Source organism: Myxocyprinus asiaticus, chromosome 36, assembly GCF_019703515.2.
Source record: "Myxocyprinus asiaticus isolate MX2 ecotype Aquarium Trade chromosome 36, UBuf_Myxa_2, whole genome shotgun sequence".
Taxonomy (NCBI): domain Eukaryota; kingdom Metazoa; phylum Chordata; class Actinopteri; order Cypriniformes; family Catostomidae; genus Myxocyprinus; species Myxocyprinus asiaticus.
The window spans coordinates 18339386-18361921 of NC_059379.1; the positions used below are offsets into that span (position 1 = coordinate 18339386).

At 37.8% G+C, this 22536-nt stretch overlaps 1 protein-coding gene across 1 annotated transcript; it reads right to left on the reverse strand.

The window, feature by feature from the left end:
* Positions 1 to 1934: 1934 nt before the first annotated feature.
* LOC127427264 (glutamate dehydrogenase, mitochondrial) lies at positions 1935 to 21724 on the reverse strand. The gene is made up of 13 exons (XM_051674754.1): positions 21140 to 21724; positions 15986 to 16066; positions 15707 to 15762; positions 14515 to 14578; positions 12097 to 12191; positions 7873 to 8052; positions 6628 to 6765; positions 6381 to 6518; positions 5966 to 6046; positions 5618 to 5741; positions 3553 to 3644; positions 3360 to 3422; positions 1935 to 3005 (listed from the first exon to the last, which is right to left on the reverse strand). Exons 1-13 carry the CDS (start codon positions 21534 to 21536, stop codon positions 2886 to 2888), a joined length of 1629 nt encoding a protein of 542 aa, XP_051530714.1. The 5' UTR covers positions 21537 to 21724; the 3' UTR covers positions 1935 to 2885.
* Between the last annotated feature and the right edge of the window lie 812 nt (positions 21725 to 22536).

The following is a 22536-nucleotide window of genomic DNA, read 5'->3' on the forward strand; positions in this document are numbered from 1 at the left end:
GCAAAAATTCAAGATGTGAACATTTGATGCAGATGACTGATGCAGTTATTGATAAAATAACTATTTGTTTTACATTACTTGCATCACTTCACAAAAATCCTATGATAAAACTTGATATTACTCTACTACAAACATTCATAAAGCATCTACAGCCTCTTTTGGAAGCTGTTCAACTTTGCTTGCACGTGTCTGGAACAACTGGTCGAAATGGCAACCAGTTACAGGAGCTAAGACACACACTTTCCCTTATTCATTCACATGAATTTTAACCAAAAATGTTGTTGTTAAAAAAAGTCAGATATGTTGTGTCGACTGCCTGTATACTTAATATTTAGTTGAATATTTAAGTGTTGTCAGTAGTTACTATTTAATATGTACTTCATTGATCTTGCACTGTCATCTCTAGCTGTGCTATGCGCATTTATCAAGGTATATATGTGCACTTTCCAAAGGTTATTGCTGCTGTTTTGTGCCTGAATTATCCTCAGGATCAACAAGTCCGTCTAAGAAAAACGAATTCTCAAGAATCATAAAAGGGTAAGCCAGAAAACATTAAAAACAATTTCACCTAAAACACCCAAACAAATCAGTGGACAAATAAACACAAACCGCATCCTCCAGCTAGGCTTGTCTTTTATGATTTGTCACATAAATTCTTTGAAAGCTTACTTCATGAGTCACATTACCCTGTACTCAAAACACATTAACTCCCAAACTGTACAAACGAGTATTTCCTGTACTCCAGAGATATTTGTTTTGTACAAGATCAATGTGTTTATTGTCATGTCATGACTATCAAAATTATAGACCTTATTGTATTAAAGACACTTTTCCCAGTGGTGAATACTAATTTTGTATGTGTGAGTGGTGAGAAAAAGGTTGGAAACAAAGTGCAAAAGAAAGCTTAAGACTTCCTTGGAGGTGGATGAGTTTGTGTGGGTGTGTCTCCCATCTAAAGCTTTTGGGGTGTGTGTAAAGATGTTCAACATTACAGCCTATAAGTACACAAAGTCTCTGATGCCCACACAGAGTTTCTGACTGATATAAGAGCTCTTTCGACAACACCAGACACATCTAAACATGGACTTTGTAAAGGGAGCAGCGGACGGGCATGTTGACAAGATAATTGATCAGGCTGGTAAGTCAGAAATATTTCCTAACCCCTTTGGAAAATGCATCTAAACTTGTTTTGCCAGTTAAAGGATTCAGAATTAAATTTGCCTGACAATTAAACATGTACACCAAACAACCAAAGTAACATTTGCTAGATACTATTTGCATGAAGTGGATTAATTGTAGCAGTAATTTACTGCTAAAATTACCCAACACATTCAACACGCACAGTGAAGGTCATAAACTCTTGTAAATGTTACAATCAGCTGGTGTGGCCAAAGAGAAAGTTGGAGCACTGATCGGAGGTGGGAAAGACCTGAAAAAGGGAGGTGCAAAGGATCCAAAAACAGGAGGTAAAATGTTACCATCAGTGAAAGATCACAAACCTTCTGTAATCTTTGTGGGAAATCATTTCAAATGATTTATTAAAGTCATATTTCCACCCTGATCAATGTGTTCTGTCTCCAGGTGTTGGCGACCAGTTGAGTGGCATAATTGGCAAAGCTGCCACTGACACTGCAGCCAACAAGGCTGCTGATCAGGCTATGGCCTTCGGGAAGAACCTGCTCGGATGAGTTCGGAAGCTTTTGCACATGAACTCTTTTCCAAAACAGCACATTTTTTTAATCAGATTTTCTGTGGCAGCACATTCAATATGTGTCTCCAGCAGCTAGAAACAGACAATGTGTAAGCTAATAACTTTCAAATAAAATTCTGTATTCATCAGAGTATGGTTTAAAATTGTGTTTTTTCCATGTATAACCTAAATGAAGCTCTCTGGTGACATTCAGAGACTGATTAAAAGAGAGAGAAAAAGAAGATGAATTATGATAATTTCTTTTATTCTCAACAAAAAAGGCATTATACATTTCCAAGACTAAGTTTCAGATATGCACAAGCTTGGTAAAAGAATCGGTGCTCGCATTTAAGCATAAGTGCGCTGGGTCCTCTAGGTTTAACATTCGCCTCACATTTACACCTAGCAGAACAGATCTTTACAAGTTATGGGGACAGAGACTCCCATTGATACAAACAAAATCTGTACCAAAATGTGCTGCACAATTTTGAGCAAGAACTTATATCTCTAGGACAAAACACTGAGGAGACAAAAACAATGGCTGGGTTTCTCTTTGTGTGATGTACTGCATGAATTACAGTGACAAAATGTAATTTCTCTTGAGTATAAAGCTCCTGCTCACAGGTGTAAGGCATCTTTAGTGCTGTATTTCATTACTGTATCGATAACCATTTAACTGGTTTGCAACAACAAACAATAAGAAAAAATAAAACCTACCGCTACATGACAAATGACAAAAACACAACAAGTTGAACGCTGTGAGATTTTGAGGTGAGAGGAAGCAAGGTCGGGCCAACACAACAATCAACGGACATTTAAAATTGTGCACTACAGCTGCATTTTGCAAAGGACCACATTATTTAACCACAGATCAATACAAAAATCAGGGACAAAATAAACATGTTTTAAAAAGACCCTTGAGAAACCTGATTTATTCTGTTTTGAGACTTTAGGCTAAAAACTGTAGAGCAAAGCGGTAAAACCTGCAGTCGCAGAATATAATAAACAGCTTTAGAGTTCTTGAAAACTCAGGAGGACGGTGTTTTTGGACTATGACAGAGTGATGGCATTATATTAAAGCAGGGACTTTGTGGGGTTAGCCTGATGTAAACTCTGATCTGTTAAAAAGATTGTGGAGGGAGAATCAAGAGAGAATGGATGTTTTTGTCTTTTTGCAGAGGGAATTTCAGGTCACTTATGTGAAGGTTAGGCCAGCTTCACTGTACACCTTGAAGACCTTCTCAATGGCGTTGACATAGGCTGCTGTCCTCAGGTCCAAGCCCAGGTTGTACTTGTTCGCTGTGCGCATAATTTGCTGCAAAGGAAAAAATATGAATACCGGTTTGACTACATTCTATACAAAAGCTTTTGAACAAAAGCATAGCGCATAGATAATCAGAAACAAAGCAAGATAGCAAGCTCCAGTGAATGCTAAAGACTTAAAGCCTGAAGCTAGGGCTAAGCATTATGGACAACAGTTAAATATATTTTATCGATTCCACAACAACACATGTTATCATTAACCAGCTGAGGTGGAGAAGAGGGTGGTTCCCTGCTCTACCTGGAGTTATTTTACATGCGGTGTAAACGAGTGCTCTATAGGCATCTGTTTCATGTGTTTAATGGCATTCAAAACTTTTTAAAGAAATCTCAGCAAAAGAGAACTTACCCTGGCCGACCTCTCCATGGTGTAGGCAAGACCAGAGTGCACAATGTCCTTCTCAGAGGCTCCCTATATGTCAGAGAAAGACACATCAGATCAATATGTAAACCTAATATGACAAATAAAAATTGCAGATCTTGGAGAACTGTCAAGCACACATACACAAGGCTGAGAAGGTAAAGTCAGAATAGATACTTACAGCAACTCGGGCCTGGAAATCAGCTGTGGGGACGATAGGGATGGGGCCACCCTGCTTTCCAAACTTCCTCTCAAGACTCTCTTGCACAGACACTTGAAAAAATATTAACAGATATTTAATGACAGATCAACCTTTTTAAACAGATTTGTGTGACATCATATGTTTAATGATGTATATGTGCTGTTTTGGAGCACAAGCTTGTCAGGGGGGTACAAGAATGAATTATCAACTACAATTAATATAATTTACTTACATTCTGAAGATAGGCAATGTTTTAAACATTAAATTAATTTTCCAGGTTCAATACAATTTAAGCTCAGTTCACAGCATTTGTGGCATAATGTTGATTACCACAAAAATAAATTTTGACTCGTCCCTCCTTTTCTTTCAAAAAAGCAAAAATCAAAGTTACAGTGAGACACAATGGAAGTGAATGGGGCCAATGTTTGGAGGGTTTGAAGGCAGAAATGTGAAGCTTATAATTTTATAAAAGCACTAACATTAATTCTTCTGTTAAACGTATGTATTATTTGAGCTGTAAAGTTGTTTAAATTGTAATTTTTACAGTAACTTTAGGATTTGTTGCATTACATCATCATGCACAATTGGCTAACAACTTAGTAAGTGATTTTATCACACTAAAATCATGATTACATGCATATTGTTTATGACTTGTGGCTATGCTTTTGAAAAAGTGAGTACTTTAAGAACAGGTGGTGCAACCAAATTAAGCACTGACTCAGTTACAAACTAACTAGTAGTTACTAAGCCCTTAGTGTGAAATTTACATCCCAACTTACGTGAGAACTTATGCACAGCTGGTGCAACCCTACCCAGAATACTATGTTCCCATTGATTTTTTTTGTTTTTTTGTGGAAAGTATAAGTTAAAGTAGTTTTATTAATTTTAATTATTAAATGAAAGTTTAAAGCCTACAAATGTAATCCTACAATTTTGAAAAATTATCTTACAATGGACATCTTGCAGTTTCACACATGTAAACAAAAGCATAAGCAGAGCTATGTCCAAGAAACATTTCAAACATATTTTGGATTCAAAAATGGCAATTTCGCAGAAAAGGGAGTCGTTTGTATCCCTGAAAATTGCACTACAGCTATATGACGGGTCATTTTGTTACTTGTGTAACAATGGCACATCTCTTTCATGATATGTAACATCAATACTCTGGATTCCATTCCATCTAATTACTGCAAATGACATTAACTGGCTCTTTTCATGATAGATTGGCAGGCTGCTGGTGTCTGGATACCAATTAAACTGCTAAAACCATGGAGAGATAAAAAAAATAGAGGGTGTGTGGTGAGCAGGGCGGGGCCAAGCGGCGTCCGGGCAGAGCGAGGCCAGGAAGATAAGTGCTGAACGAGTTCCACCTGTGTGCCACACCAGTCTCGCATTCCAGTGAGGGGCAGTGGTTGTATTTGAGGAGAGGGTACAGCAGCAGATGGGGAGAGAGAGATGCATGAGTGATGTGTTTGTGTGTGACATTATGTTGAACGTGTCTGCTGAAAAGCAGCACGTGCGTTGAATGTTACGTTTGAAAAGCCTTACTGTGTGGCAATGAAAAGTATATGTACAATAAATGTCTACATGTTGTGTCAAGCCGGTCCCAGCTTTCTCCTTTGCCATTCTTGAATCCTTTACAGGGTGAAAATTAGGGCCGTGTGACCTATATAGCACACAATTTGAAGGGTGGGACAAACTGCACTGCAGGATAGAGTGTCACACCCTGCTGATCACTGCTCTCAGGCCTGTCTGCATACTAACAATAAATGACAAAAGGAGGGAGGAATGCAAGAAAAGAAAAAAAACAAGAACATGGAGGGTGTACCGGAAAACATTCTGATGATATAATGACGCATAATGGCAGACAACAACTTCTGGATAATTTCTCCAATGTTTTGGCACAAACATTCAGTGAAACCTCAATGTTGAATGCAGTGGATTATTGATTCCATGCTGCTTCTATTTGAATGATAGGAGCTGAGAGAATGTCTAGCAGGGCTGTTAGAAAGCACAAAATCATTGATGAAGGTTAAACACATACTGAGCAGATGGTAGTTGGAGTCCCGCTCATATTTGAAGGTCAGGCGGCCATAGCTGACATGGTTCAGATTCTTCAGCCACTCAAAGTAGGAGACTGTCACACCTCCAGCATTCAGGTACATGTCCTACATGTTGAAGAGTAGAGTGTGCACAGTCAGTGGACAGCAAACGAAGAATTTAAAAAGAATTTAGCTTGTGCATTACTCTCAATGCAATTCTGCAATTAGAATAGGTGAAAAAAGTATTTTCTTATCTCTCAGAATGGACACATTACAAATTCCCAGAATTTCTATTTTCCTCAAGTATGGCAACAGAGTTTGAAAGAATATAACATTTAAAGCACTTTTACCGGAATGACCATGATGTTCCTCTCCAAGAAAATCTTGTCAGCATCTGGTGTAGTAGGACCGTTAGCTCCCTCAGCAATAATCTAAATCAATAAAAATTTCCATGTTTACACAAATTTCTATCCAACTCCTATATTTTGGAGCACAGCACCACAAATCTTCAAAGCTTCAGGGGGTCTAGCTAATTTGTGATGATGGACCTCTTCTAAATGGCATCACTGCATGGAGATCTCATTTAAAATTTAATGCCAGCATACTGCAGACAGCTCTATGCAAATTATTTTGCCAAGAAGAGCCCGAAGCTAACAATTTACTCAGACCCATCATGTAACAATTACCATGTTCAGTGTTAGCAGACAGCTAACAAGTAGTGTGCTTTAAATCAGACCATCTGAATGAAAGATGTTGATGTCAGACCTTAGCTTTGATATTGTGAGCATTATTCCTGGTCAGCTGTTTCTCTCCAGCAGCAGGGATGAGGATATCGCACTGTGCTTCCAGAATGTTTCCCTCGTAGGGCTGAGAGTTGGGGAAGCCCACAATGGTGCCATGTTGCTAAAAGGAAAGCAGAAGCACATTCATAGGGCAGTTCAGGTATTTATAGAAGGGCATCCTCCACTAAGGTTTGTAGAATGCTGATTGTAAATATAGATCCTTTACAAACCAGTTTGTAGTCCTCCAGCTCTTTGGGGTCCATGCCATTGGGGTTCCAGATGCTGCCATCAATCTCAGCAATTCCCACACATTTGGCGCCGTAACGGTGAAGGTAACGCATGGAATGCAGACCCACATTACCGAAACCCTGTATGATAGGATAAGAAAGAATAAGAAACAAAATAAAAATGTGATTAAGGTTAGCACATGATCCTGAGAACATTCACCAGATCCCATGTCATCAAGCCGTCTGTTTGTTGGGGAAGTGGCTCCCCCATGTGGTTTGAATTACCATAACACAAACTGCACTGGCTTCTCTTTTCTTTTTTTCTATAGTTTTCAGATTTGTTTTTTTATTTTATTTATTTTTTATATCTTATCAAAGACTATTTCTAGTAAGACTATGCAAGTCTCAAAAGAGGAAATGTATATGGCTGGTCACATTGCAATGGGCAAAAAGGGAAGCACTCATGCCAACTGAGTGTAACAGAATTATATAATCATCTTCTCTCCTGAGGTTTTGTTGTACACCAATGTCTAGGGCATCTTTACTCTGCTCAATTTTAAATCCGTAATACAATGACATCTTCTCATCCCCTCCCTACACATTAAATCTAAAAAAAAATATGTAATTTTCAGGAGGCAGAAATCCCAGAGAAACAACTGATGAGAAGCCCTTCCCCCAGAGCCTGGGCTGCACTGAAAACATTGTGATTAAGACTGAACTTCATCAGAACCTAAAGACAAAACAACTTTTGGTTTGGTTTATGTGGCTCGGAGTCTTAATCCTAGAGAGGATATCAGTACAGTATGGATGCAGTGTGGGTACATGATTTTGCAGTACATTCTGAAGGAGCCATTCAGCACATGATTTCAAGGGAACCGAGAGTTGTACTAGATGCTGACACTTGATTAACAATTCCCTTTTTGGGTCAGCAAAACAGCACATGAGAAGTCCACAACACTGAACAGTGATGTTAATTATAAAGGGAACTGCCAACAACTACCTTCTGCTATAGAAAGACTACAGGCAATCAACCAAATATTGTAAAAAAAAAAAATAATAAAAAAAGTTAACGTATAGTTATTTTCAATTTACTTAAGATTTATGCATTAAATGGCATATTATTTTCAGTTTGAGTGTTCCCTGAGAATTGAACCCATGACTTTGCATTGCTTTGCTAATATCATATGCATTTTATAGTCAATATACTGTATGTAACATGTTATTTTCAGTTGTCCTCTGTGTATGTACCTGAATAATAAAGGTTTTGTCAGCAAATCCAGGGGTCAGGCCCAGCTTGCTCATGTAGGAGGCTTCATTGATGAAGTTCTCAATGCCGTGGAAGACACCACGTCCAGTGGCTGAGATTCTCCCATGGATACCACCCTGGCTAATGGGCTTACCAGTCACACAGGCGTGGGCATTGATATCCTAGAGCGACACACGACACACAAAAAAGGTTGACACGCTATTCTCCATCTAAAACATTTCAAAACAGTATTTTGCATTTTTTTTAGAATTATTATGCATGCAGTTTTTAAAACCATATTGATTAAGAGACTACATGGGAATATTTGTACTTTAATAATTCACTTGAAATGGTCCTGTGGTGTAAAAAATAATAATAATTTTAAGGCAAAAAGGGTGAATACAAATGTAAAAAAAAAACAACAAAAAAAAACGAAAGAAATGGCTAATCACAGAACTTAGTTTCCCTCATACATTCAATCACACATACATCCAGGGGTTAAATTGGGATTGCGGAGGTGGAGGGACCCTAAAATCGGATGATGTTGCAACCACCTACCCAGAGGTGTAGTGGTGACTGAAGAGGTGGGCATACTGTGAATTTATCGAGGATAAAAAATTACTAGTCATAACTGCTGTTCTGTAAAATTACCTCTTTATATAATAATCAAACATCTGCAGGGCTGAGACGAGAGATCACAACATCTCATAACTTCTTAGATTTTTAATCAAGATGAATTTGTATGTCCGACTAGCCAAAGCTTACACAACATGTCCCTCGACTGCGTCTATGCTCATGCAAATCTGCCGAGACTGCAGTATCGGTGAACAGGGATTGATGTCCTAAATAAACTCAAACTTGCTCCAGTTCACTGATATCATCAATCATTTACTGTTCCCTTGTAGAAGAGTGACTGAAAGTCTCCCTGCAGTATGAAACATATCAGCTCCTGCAGGAATGCTCTCCACAGTCCACGTCTCAAATGCCCCAGAACACTCTTATGCAATTCCCAACAAACAATTAAAACAAAATACCTCTGTGCCAATAGCAACACCATGGAGCAATCAGTCTGCAATGGGCTATGAAATGCTCAGGTTGTCCATTTGTCAACAAGAACCAACAGGACAGAGCAAATGTGAGCGAGGTGACAATTCCTAGAAGTCACACTATCAGTGCATGGGAAGATATGGTTCCATATGCATGGTAGGCTATATATCCTAGGTGTAACTGTGTGTCTAGGTCCTTTCTAAGTGGATCTCTAAACATTTTCTCTGTGTGCTGTACTAGTGCTTGCAGCCCGTTATCTAACATTAAAGCGACAGTTAACCCAAAAATGAAAATGATGGTGTCATTTACTCTCCCTTGTATTGTTCTAAACCCATACAACTATCTTTCTTCCATGGAACACAAAAGGAGATGTTAGGCAGAATTCTTTGCATGGTAAAAAGATGCAATGAAAGTAAACAGTGACAGAGACTGTCACTCCCTAACATTTCCATTTGTGTTCCATGAAGAAATAAAGTCATATGGTTTTGAAAACAAGAGCGTAAATGATGACAGAATTTTCATTTTTGGGTGAACTATCCCTTTAAAGCTACAGAAATGACAGCATTACATAAGATGTTGTTTTCAGTGGTCAGGTTGTTGCCACGGTAATGTTTGGATGTGACTGGATTTTTCTGGACTCCTGCCTTTCCAGTGCCTAACTTGGCAAAACACATGTGTTTGCTCCAAAGTTCCTTGCCATGCATGTCCTTTCAGAATTAGTTCAGCTGGATGTCTTTTAATATTATTACTCCACACTCCAATACTATTACACTCCAATCTCAAAGTATAAGACCAAGACGGTAATGTTACTTGTAATGCTGTTGCAATGGTGACAGTTCCAGTACTGCATAAAGGGATTGACTTTCCTATAAAAACAGCCCTCTAGAGAGCAATGACCCTGACCACATGCACCACGCCCAACACAGTGTGACTGCAGGATTGAATTGAAAGACTTATGAACGATTTTTAACAGTATTTGAAATGACAGGGCAGTTTAAAGCCTCCTGCCTTCAGGGCATACTCCACTGACCTCACTCTTTCTTTGCTACTTGCAAAATCATATCAACACACACACACACACAGCCAAAAGTTTGGAATAATGTACAGATTTTGCTCTTATGGAAAGAAATTGGTACTTTTATTCACCAAAGTGGTCACAATGCGTAGTCAGGACATTGATAACATGAAAAATTACTATTACAATTTGAAAAAAAAAAAAAAAAACTACTTCAAAGAGTTCTCATCAAAAAAATCCTCCATGTGCAGCAATGGCAGCTTTGCAGATCCTTGGCATTCCAGCTGTCAGTTTGTCCAGATACTCAGGTGACATTTCACCCCACACTTCCTGTAGCACTTGCCATAGATGTGGCTGTCTTGTTGGGCACTTCTCATGCACCTTACAGTCTAGCTGATCCCACAAAAGCTCAGTGGGGTTAAGATCCATAACACTTTTCCAATTATCTCTTGTCCAATGTCTGTTTTGTTTTTTTTGTTTTTTTTTTACCCATTCTAGTATTTTCTTTTTGTTTTTCTGTTTCAAAAGTGGCTTTTTCTTTGTAATTCTTCCCATAAGGCCTGCACCCCTGAGTCTTCTCTTTACTGTTGTACATGAAACTGGTGTTGAGCGGGTAGAATTCAATGAAGCTGTCAGCTGAGGACATGTGAGGCATCTATTTCTCAAACTAGAGACTCTGATGTACTTATCCTCTTGTTTAGTTGTACATCTGGACCTTCCACATCTCTTTCTGTCCTTGTTAGAGCCAGTTGTCCTTTGTCTTTGAAGACTGTAGTGGACACTTTTGTATGAAATCTTCATTTTTTTGGCAGTTTCAAGCATTGTATAGCCTTTATTCCTCAAAACAATGATTGACTGATGAGTTTCTAGAGAAAGATGTTTCTTTTTTACCATTTTTGACCTAATATTGACCTTAAGACATGCCAGTCTATTGCATACTTTGGCAACTCAAAAACAAACACAAAGACAATGTTAAGCTTCATTTAACGAACCAGATGGAATAGCTTTCAACTGTGTTTGATATAATGGCAAGTGAATTTCTAGTACCAAATTAGCAATTTAGCATGATTACTCAAGGATAAGGTGTTGGAAGGATGGCTGCTGGAAATGAGGCCTGTGTGGATTTGATCAAAAATGACTTTTTTCAATTAGTGATGGTGTTGTTTTTTACATGAGTAATATCCGGACTATACTTTGTGATCAGTTGAATGCCACTTTGGTGAATTAAAGTACCAATTTCCTTCCAAAACAGCAAAATCTGTACATTATTCCAAACTTTTGGCTGCCAGTGTGTGTGTGTGTGTGTGTGTGTGTGTGTGTGTGTGTGTGTGTGTGTGTGTGTGATATATATATATATATATCAGAAAGAAGTCTCGTTGCAATTTTACATGGAAATCAGGGTCTAAATTTTCAGTTTATTGGGGCACAAAGGCAACTATTGCACAGTGTGTTGTATAGATAGGCTTTACATTATTAGAGATGGAGAAACAATGTTTGCTGATAAAGCTACAAGAAGATGAAAGAACTCTACTCCTTACATACAAGCTTATTGATTAATCTCTGTGGACTGTTGTTTGTTGCATTTATTGCTCAAATACACTTCTAAGTACAGTGAGGTTCAAAAGTCTGAGTTCACTTCATCCACTTCTTTTTTTTTTTTTTATCGTTCTAATTTAATACAGGTTTTTTCCAAAACAAATTATATTATCCGCATAATAATTTAATATAATGTCCACAAATTTGTGCAAAACCTGATGATCCATGTTATCCCAGTATGATTTGCAAATACTCCAAAGGGCATCTTTGTGCTTTAAAAGCAAATAAAATCTGACCTTTTGTACAAAGGAGTTAACATGGTCATTGTCACAAATGTGCTTTTATTTCATTAGTGACCTAAAAAATAGGGCAGAATATTAAATATGTCTTACTCATTCTACATCATTTTTCTTAAAAATCCCAAAACGTATTTTTTATTTCCAGGATTAAATGTGGTCTTAGAATTTTGAACCCCATTGTATGTGCTTTGTAACCTTTCACTTTTGTTGAAAGAGGCAGGACATTCACATACAATTGAAATTTTGAAGACATGTCAGAGGGAGTTTAATGGGTATATGGTGCAGTTAATAATTTAATAAGGAGTCATGAGTGATGGAAAGTTGCTTACAGTGTGGGCAATAGTGTTAGCATAGGTGTCAGCAATCCAGGACATCTCCCTCTCACCAGTGCTCATGTCAGGGGCGGGTACATCAATACCAGGTCCTGAATGGCAAGAATTAGACAGAAGGGAAAATAAGTACAGGAAGAAGGGGTGAGGAGAAGGTGATGTTTATTACAACTTGCCAGCTATAAGAGATTGAATGCAGATGGTGTGCTGAGTGACTCCAGCCAGGTCTCCTAAGCAACCAAATTGGCCCGGCTGCTAGGGAGGATAGAGTCACATGGGGTAACCTCCTCGCGGTCACGATTAGTGGTTCTCGCTCTCAATGGAGCACGTGGTAAGTTGTGCGTGGATCGCGGAGAATAGCATGAGCCTCCACATGCTGTGAGTCTCCACGGTGTCATGCACAGCAAACCACGTGATAAGATACGCAGACTGACTGTCTCAGAAGCGGAGGCAACTGAGACTTGTGCACCGCCACCCGGATTGAGGTGAGTAACCACGCTACCACGGGGACCTAGTAAGTAGTGGGAATTGGGCATTCCAAATTGAGGAGAAAAGGGGATAAAATATTTAAAAAAAATTATATATTGTTTTTTTTTTTTTTTTTTTTTTTTTTTAATGCAGATGGTGGTCATGTGAGCAAGCACAAGGGAGACTCTAGTTTCACATCTGTTCTCATGAAGCATGCTAAATTTACCTTGATCAAAACATTTTTGTACATTTGTTACAATATTTCAAGATAAAATGCAATGGAGCTCAATTTTTACTATAAATGATCTGAGTAAGCTTGTATTGTTTTATTGGAGTTTAGTGCCCACTTTGACAATGTGAGAGCAGTGAACCCATCCCCCCACCCAAGTGCCGGCCGCTTTGGCCAGGGTAAACACGCAGGCATTCAGATAAACAGCAATGTGGACAGCCTTGCACCCTGACTACATTTCTAAAAACAGCTCCGGAGGGGGCAGGGGAGCAGGCATCAGGGCTTATTCCTAACAGCACTGAAGTACAGAAACTCTTCCGGGTTGATAGAAAAGGCAAGTGAAGTACAGTTAAGTAGTCTATCAGGATGTACTGATATCTCCTCATTTGTTGCAATGCAGTAATATCACATAGTGCTTAACCAATAATGACAAACATCTTTCTTGTACTACACTTTAGTGAGAACCCATCTGCTAAGACCATAAAGGAAACTATGATTAAGGGATTTATTAATGTAATCACAGATATATACATTGTTTATTATTTTGGTGCCTGGATACCTCAATGTGGTTTCATTTGAGCTACATTTATATTAATGATTATGCATTTAGCAGATGTTTGTATCCAAAGTGACTTACAGTGCATTCAAGCCAGGTATACATTTTATCACTTTGTGTGTTCCCTGGGAATCATGCAATGTTCTACCAGTTGTCCTGCAGGAACCCAGGAGCTATGCATAAAATGTGCTAACATTTGCTTAGCATTCTAAGAGCAACAAAAGTATCAATATAACTTACTAGGAATGTTCCGTTACCATTTTTTGATAACGAGTACGAGTACTAATACTTTTTTTTTTATTACTCGCTGATACGGACTCCGATAACTGTTTTTTTTAAATCAAATTTTATCATCAAAATTGTGTTTAAATAAATAAATAAATTAAAACTTTAATCAAATGAAAGTATAACAATTAATTTTCAACATGAAATTGTATTATTTTTGTCAGATAAAGTGCTGCATAATTGAGCATCAGATGTGAGATATTGCTTAAATATAATACAGTTCCTATTGATTTATTATTAGTAGTAATAGTATAACAGTGAATATTACATAACTATACAGTAGTGATCTATTTCTGTCATACTCCTTTCATTTAAATTGAGGTTTTATTTTGGCGGAGCTTTTATTTTTAAGTGTTTCTGTGTCGTTAGACCAAGGAGTTCTGACGTGATTTTGGCAGATTCCCAATCTGGAAAAGCCGGTCGCTACGTGAATCACAGTGATTATTAAACCGCAAAAATCTAATATATAAATAAATATGTAGTCTGTATATGACTCATGCTAAAAAGTAAAATAGCACTCTGCCTGCTGTCATCTGCAACAAACAGAGCATGCAATGCTCATAATAGTGTCTTCCGTGTATGAGCCAAGGACCTCTAAAGGTATGAACAGTTTGTGTATCTATGCCTGCACAACACCTGCACATAACATTTAAAACACTGCATGTGCAAACGATCTATTTCTCTCAATAAATCGCAGCTTTTGCTGTTAAATAATCTCACTAGGACATGACGTGATTTTAATCTGTGCGATGAATGTTTACGTAATGACATTCGTACGTCTGATGGTATCGGTTTTTGGTATCTGAGCATTATTACAAGTACATGAGTGCGGTTTCGGATCCGATTCCGATACCAGTATCGGGGCATCCCTATAACTTACCAATGAATCCCTTTTTGGCCAACTCAATGGTGAATCTTCTTGTGATTTTCTCCAACTCATTATCCTAAACAAGGAAAAAAAAGAATAAGGAAAAGTAAACAGGAGTGCCTATTCAGTGCCAAACATCTGATACTGGGTGGAAAATCAAAAAGGGCAGTCTGTTGTAACTCTGAATAAACAAGTAAGCTTAAAATAGATAAAGAATGGGTGTTTTATTACCTTTTATAATGTCTGGCAACCATAAAAGCATATAAAAAACCATGTTATGTGCCTGACTTTCAAAAAATAGCACGTTATCTCAAATTGGCTAAACAGGAAAAAAAAAATATGAAAATCTTTCAAAGTATTGTCAGATTTATAGTGGAACCTTAAATGCAGATGATGAAAAAAAATGCTAAATATTAAAATTTTTAAAAGTATGCAAAACCCATTATCAGAACACAGCAATAACAATTAAGTTTACAGACAGCTATGGAAGTGGAAGTAACAGGAGATATGGAAATACATTCACTCCTCCCTGAAGCAATATGAGGTTCAAAGGGAGAAAACCCAAGACTGAACACACAGTACGCTTGCACATAAAACTTTGATTTCAGAAAGACTAAAACAAAAATATGTGAATGCTTTAGTCTGACTGAAATCGAATCAGCCTGTTTTGTGCAAACTCAGACAAACAGACCTACATAACTTAATGTACACACGTTAATTGGACAATAACTGGCCTCCACGTTGTGTGCACGCTCTGAAAGACAGAGGTGTCACGCGACATGAATTCCTTCAAATATTCAATTATGCATTGCGCCATGTATACTTGGACAGACATATGAAGACTGTAGCTCAACCATGCAAAGACATGCTGTAGCTCGATTATAACTGCACATGAAAACACATGGACAGACAATGAACAAAAACAAAAGAGAAGATCTATATTTTATAGAATGTCTATATACTGTGAACTTTACATGCCTGAAACTAAACTGAAATAGTAATGGGTAGATGCATTCAGAGAATGGCCCACGAACATGAGAAACGAAGACTCATGACACGATTTGAGTTTCCCCTTCATTGAGCCCATGAAAAAGGCAAACACAGCCCAGAGAGATAATAAAGGAGCTATTTCAGGATCATGAAGATTGAGAGAGACGGCCTGTGTGCTCAGAGTGTTTCCTGTAAGTGCATGTTGTGTACTTACAGAGTAATTCCTGGGGTTGATTTTCACTCCAGCTTTAGCTCCACCAAACGGTACATCTAAAAGAGGATAAATTACCTGTAATATCTGAGGCTTTAGGAGGCCGAAGAATTTTCAAAAAACAAAAAAAAACTCAATGACTTGATTAATTTATGTATTAATAATGTATTTGAGTCAAATGGAGAGATCAGAACAACTAAGTGTGCAACTCAGCAATATATCAAGATTAGACCTTGAAAGATGACTCCACTTTCACGTTTGGCAAAACAACATGAAACTTACCCACAACAGCACACTTGTATGTCATCAAAGAGGCCAAAGCTTTAACCTCATCCACAGACACATCCATGCTGTATCGGATACCTGCAAAAGAAAAGCAAAAGACCCTTGAAACTGAACTAAAACCACAGCCATAACAGAAGTCAATTGGTTATAAAAGGCTGGGCAGATCTTTACTCAGGGTATTTCCTGCAATGAAAATTTCAGTTTGCTTCTCATCTGATGCGCGTTTGTGATTGAAGCCTGGTTTTCACACGAGTATGGCGCAAGCCATCACAGAACCACTCATGCATGATACGCTCTTCTCTAACCTACTGTATCTCTGAAGCGCGTGCACATCGACCGGGCTTTCCTCGATATCGTGCCAGACCACAAAACTTCTGCCACCCATTTGAAATCTACTGAGAATTTTCTAGTTTAAAGCATCATGGAGGAAGTCAAACCTCTCAAACAGTAGACAGCCCCGACATTATAAACAGCGCTGACGGGAAAAAGAGACAACACTGTGTCATGCGTCAAAATAAAAGTTTGTCAAATTACACATCATCACCTTCACTAAAAATAATCACGAATTTATAGTAGTAATAGTGACGGTGGTATTTTGACAATTTTATAGTTTTATATTAATCTATTTGAAAAAATAATATGTTCTGTTTGAATTATGTTTGATATTAGGAAATAAACTGGCCTTGTTTGCCTTAAGATATTAAGATTACTTAAATTATTAAGAGCCTGATAAAAGGAAAATAATATCTGTTATGGAATATAAAAAAAGTGGTCTACTCATTGGTACAGTAAGAATATTAGCACTAGTCCTAATGAAATTAACACCTTATTTCTATAAGTTCACTAAATTTGACATAGCACCTTAAAGTAAAAAATTCCAGAATTTTATATGATGAAAAATAACTTGCTGTATATAAAATGTAAAAATTAAATACAATAAAATAATTATGTTATAAATTGATTGCAATTATGTAATAAACCAACTTTGAGTATGTGGATGACCATATATGTCAGCCACCACCGAAGACCATTTCTGAGCCAGAAAAAACTCTGTCTACAGACTAATGTGGATCAGAAACACCAATGACAATCAAAATGGTGTTTAAACAAAGAGATACTCTGAAGCTACACAGAGTCTTTCTCAGTTTTGCTGACTTAAATGAACTACTCTAAAGCTTTTTGCAGACAAAAACAACTCTCAAAACTGCTAAACAACAAGGTATTAATAAAGTGTAGTTAAATATCAAATAATGCTGTTTATTAATAAACTGCGATATAACACATTTGACACCTTTTTCTTATTGTTTTCCCCCAGTAGATCACGTGACACAGGTCATGTCTTCGTGCTATGCTGCTAAAATTCCAGCTCAACTTGTGTGCTCTGGTCACACTCCATTAGGACAGGTGCCAGCATTACTCTCTTCTAGAAATACTGGTGTTTACTGTAGGTTTCCTAAATTCAGCAGAGAAGTGACCTCAAAGGGCACAGAGAGTTTATGTCTGATAAAGCATTCTCAACATATGGGCTAGGTCTTGCTAGTGCTGTTTTGTTTGTTTTGAGCACACGATGATTTAATGTCAAACTGTGTGTCCTATTATGTAACAATGAATATTTATGCAAAATATAAACTAAAAAGCAAGCTATTTTGTAGAATTGCACAGCAACGAGTAAATCAAGTTTGCAAGTGGATGTTCATTATAACTGATCTGTGTCAAAGGGTAATTTGTTATTATATGCATTATGGAAGATCAAAGAAAATAACACTATAAAGGGGCGAACAACATGTTTAATGATACACAAGATAAAAAAAAAAGCACACACATTGGTTCTCAAACATTTTGACAAATTCATTTTCTGGTTAATTGTAATTACTGAATAAGGATTTTAAAAAACAAATAATTAAAATTATAAATAAAAACAAATAAAAAAAAAGACCAATTAAATATTTTATAGCTGAGCATGTAGACAGCTATAAATGTAAATTCACTCAAGAAATACCCATATATTTTATGATTTTATTCATTTCCATGAATTTTCCAAGCCTGGTTTTCCAGGACTGTGAACCCTAACTATTAAAGGGGAGTACAAAATTAAATGATCAAAAATATGCAAGATAAAAAAAACTATAAAAAGAAAGACCATTTTGTACCTAAAAGGTATATCAATGTCACATGTGCTGAAGGAGTGTGTGTGTGTGTGTGTGTGTGTGTGTGTGTGTGTGTTGGCTGCAATATGACTCACTTCTACAATCTCCTTCTCCACCAAGTCAGGCTGCACCATGAATGCTGATTGATTGTGTGAACAAGTGTGTCATTCTCCAGCACACACTGCCACACACTTGGCAGACACATTCAGCCATTTACAATAAACATAAATTAAACTGTCATCCCCCAAAAACATATTAGAAAATGAGACCAAATTAATGATGAATACCTTGCAACATTCAATGACTGCATTAGGTTGTAATGTTTCTGTAAACACATATGACACTGTCTGGCCCAAAGCAGTGAAATGATGCGCTCTTAAGTTCATTCATATTTAATATTCATAATATTGAGAAAGCAACATACAGGCCATCAGAGATAGACTATGCCAAAGAACAAGAATCAATTTGTTGCAAGTGTTTTTCCCACTAGTGGAAATGGTCTTCGTTTAAACACACAGGGAGGGAGGGACAGAAAAAGAATGGGGGGGGGGGCTCTTGAGGAGAGGTATGACTCAGCACAGATTTCCTACAGTATCCAATGAACAGGAAAAAAACACAGGAAACCTGGACAGTATCTCCTTCAGCTCCACCTAGCAATCCTATCTGAGATTCAAATGTTCTTTATCATAACCAGGATGTGCATTTAGGAACACAATTCTGCACGAGTCTGATTTATGAAATCCTTTCTTACCATTACTCTTGCACAAAGAGGCTACAAGGCAAATAACTTTCTGTTAATTCAATGACTCCGACATTCTCGTGCATGACTTTCGCTAACGGATGATGAAATGCAAAAATTACCCATTTACTGACCGAGTACAACTACAGCCAAGCCTTCATATGCCTCCTTCCTCTGAAGGTGAAGCCTAAAAGCATTGTGACTGAATTGCTCTTGCACTTTGTAATTTGTACCTAATCTTCCCTATTATGCATAGATGTCAAAGTGATAGTCTTAGAGCCACCGAGAACAAGGGTCTTTGTCAAATGAATGATTACAAGTGCTGCAAGTAAAATTTTGCTGATTTGTTCATTTCTGCCATTCCAGAAGCCCGTCAGCAAAATTTAAGCAAACCTATTCATACAAAAGAGAGGATTTTTTATTGTCAAGTTTTCCGATTCATCCTTCCACAGGATACTTATTTCAGTGATATCTGTCAGGTAGCAAGGGTGTAGCCAGGAAATTACTTTTGGGTGGGCCTCAATAAAATGTATGGGGCAAATTTTCGCCCACATTTTTTTCTCTCCAAATTTTCCTTAGCAACAGAAAGGTGGCGCATCCATACAGTTCTTTCACACTTTCAGAAAACAGAATTTAAGCATATTTGAAGTACAAAAAATAATCTCTAATACTCTTTGAAGTCCTGGGTCTAACAGCCCACCCCTAGCTTCGCCACTCTCAAGTAGTAGGAACATTTCTTGAGTGGTATTCCCAAAATACTTAAAACAGCACCTTTAAGTACAAGAAACATACTTTATGAACAAGCACAGAAAGAATTACATCAGTTTAGTAGGTTTAGTGGGCATTGTTTTGTGATGAGAAAACAATTTGTTAAATTCGTAAAAAAATTCTTGCACTGAGACGCTTATTAGCACTGGTCTTGTCAGGATCACATTGATGAAGTTCGTAAAGTGTCATTTAAGTTTTCAAAAAACAGAAAACAAATCTTGCCATTGCAGTCTCCAGGCACTATCATGATTTCAAGATTGATTGCACTTCCTAGAGCCATTATATGGACTTATAGAGATGAGATATTCTTCTAAAAATCTTTGTTTGTGTTCTGCAGAAGAAAGTCATACACATCTGGGATGGCATGAGGGTGAGTAAATGATGAAATAATTACATTTTTTGGATGAACTACCCCTTCAAGTGGAACCAGAAAAAATTGCTTGTTACACTGACCAGCCACGGACATGAACTTTGAAAGCATTAACGTAATAAAGACAACAAATACAGACCGGCAGTGGCGGACTGGGAAGAGAATTCGGCCTTGGATTTTACATAGAAATGTCACCATGCCATCCCACAAATCACCCACAAAGCATTGCAGTGACATCTTCCCCACCCACACTGCATGGGCTCCATCTTTTGATGACCACCATTCCTTAACATCTGCTATTTCAAGAAAAACCCTGCTCCCACCTCTAGGCCCACTGCAGCTGTTAAGAATGAATAGGATGCTGTGGGTCTCGGGTGATTTACAACCAGAGATGTGTCTCAATTTGGGCGTTACTCCTTTTCATTGTACATTTTTCATAGCACTGCAGACTTGAGTTGCAGTAAATAGGTATGGATATTTCCTAAATTCCCATCTCACAGACAACATTTACAAATCACATTATTAGATTGTACATAAACCTCCCCCATAGCACCTAACACACCCAGGCAAATGTTTACTTAACTACACAATGGAAATGACATGAATGATCCTTTCATTTATGTTGAAGCCAAAGGGAGCATGTCTGTAGTTAAAACACAAAGGTGACTTGATACAACATGTTACCCTTGTTTGGCATGAGGGCAAAATCAGTTGCAAGTTAGCATACACAGTTGAAACTGGCCTGTTGGCATCCTTGACTTATAAACGTGTCAATCAGGCTGCATATTCTGGTAAAAACAAAAAAAACAGTTAAACACACATAACCAAACACAGAAGTAGCAAGCCAAAACACACAAGGAAGACATTTACCCTTGTGCCCAGTGGCTGCTCTCCTCATGTAAAACACACCCCTGAACAGGTGCAAGGTGTGCCTGTTTGACTTGACATTGAGAGTGGGGTGCTAGTCAAATCACGTTTAAACCCTTAAACCCCTGTCAGTACGAATGTCCGTCTGATAATACAGCTGCATCAACAAACTACTTTGAAACATCTTGATGCGCAAAACACGTGCAAACTGAACTGTTATGCACTATAATTGCACAATGAATAAAAGAAATATATCTTACCCCCTTTGCAGGGAGTTCTGTGTTGGCTGTGTTGCGCCCTGTAACCCTCGATAACCTCCCATTCTCCGTTGTCTCTCTTGATGGGGAAAGACACGCTCAGGACGTGGTTGCAGGGTTTGATGATCCTGAGGATTCCCCGCACACGGTGTCTCTTCTGCTCCGGCGTCTCCCGGGTCTTTAGATCCTCCACCAGTTTGTTTTCGACGATAGCAGCGCCTCGGTCGAAGAAGCCCTCCACCATCCTGAAGAAGTTCGGGTCGTCTTCCTTGTTGGCGGCATCGCAGTAGTGACGCACCCTCAGTAAAGACGAGGAAGCCGGCAGAGCGGACTCGACACATCCCGAGGCCAGAGCATTGCCCGCTCCGCGCATCAGAAGCTCCCCGAAATAACGGTACATGTCGATAAGAGGCTATGTAAGTGACGGTACGATGTAAAAAAGAGAAAAAATTAAAGGATGATGGGTTGTCGACGAGGTGGAAAGGGGAAACGAAAAGGGGGACAGATGAACGAGACGCTGGGAACTCGTAAGCCTGTCTCGTTCCGCGTTAAAAGTGACAGCGCTTATGCCGTCTCGCGCTTTAAAATGCTGCGGCGTGTTTGATGTCGCGTGAGCAGTAAGAAGGTCACTGCGTGTCAAGAGGGAGGAAAGCCTCGCGCTACTTTTGAATCTTTTACTTCTTCATATTAATAAGATATATTTTAATAAGATCAGATTATAATTAGTAGTAATAATAATTATCATTATTATTATTAATATTATTAATAATAATAATAATAATAAATCTTGTTAATAATTATTCTCGTATTCCTAATAATGATAATAATAAATTTGAATCTCCGATTACTACATTCATTTATTAGATTTATTATGTGCATTACTGTTTCTTTCTTTTTTCTTTTCTTTCTTTCTTTCTTTCTTTCTTTCTTTCTTTCTTTCTTTCTTAATTAATTAATTAATGCTTTAATGTGTTAACAAAAACAACTTTTTATTACATACACCAATAAACCAAGAAGGCCCTTATTTCCTGTCCTGCTGAGCATCTGATAGACTTGCATTAAATTAAGCCCCTCCCCCGTGCCCCTATTTTCCCTCACTTACAGCAGCATGACTAGCTTTGTAAGGAACCTAATAAAACCAAAACTGCTATAGGTTTTGAAATCAACTACGGTTGATTTTTTTCTGTTTTCTTATGTACAGCCCTTTTTAATATATCATCATAATATCTACTAATACACTAACTGTTTTCTTAAAAACTCTCTTCTTTCACTGTCTCTCACCTTCCTCTCTAGTTGTACTTCTCTGAGCAATTTGAAACTTTGTAATGCAGCATCTTTCATATTATTGCCTCCTTAGGATGAATCACTTTTTGCTGTATTCCTCATTTGTAAATTGCAAT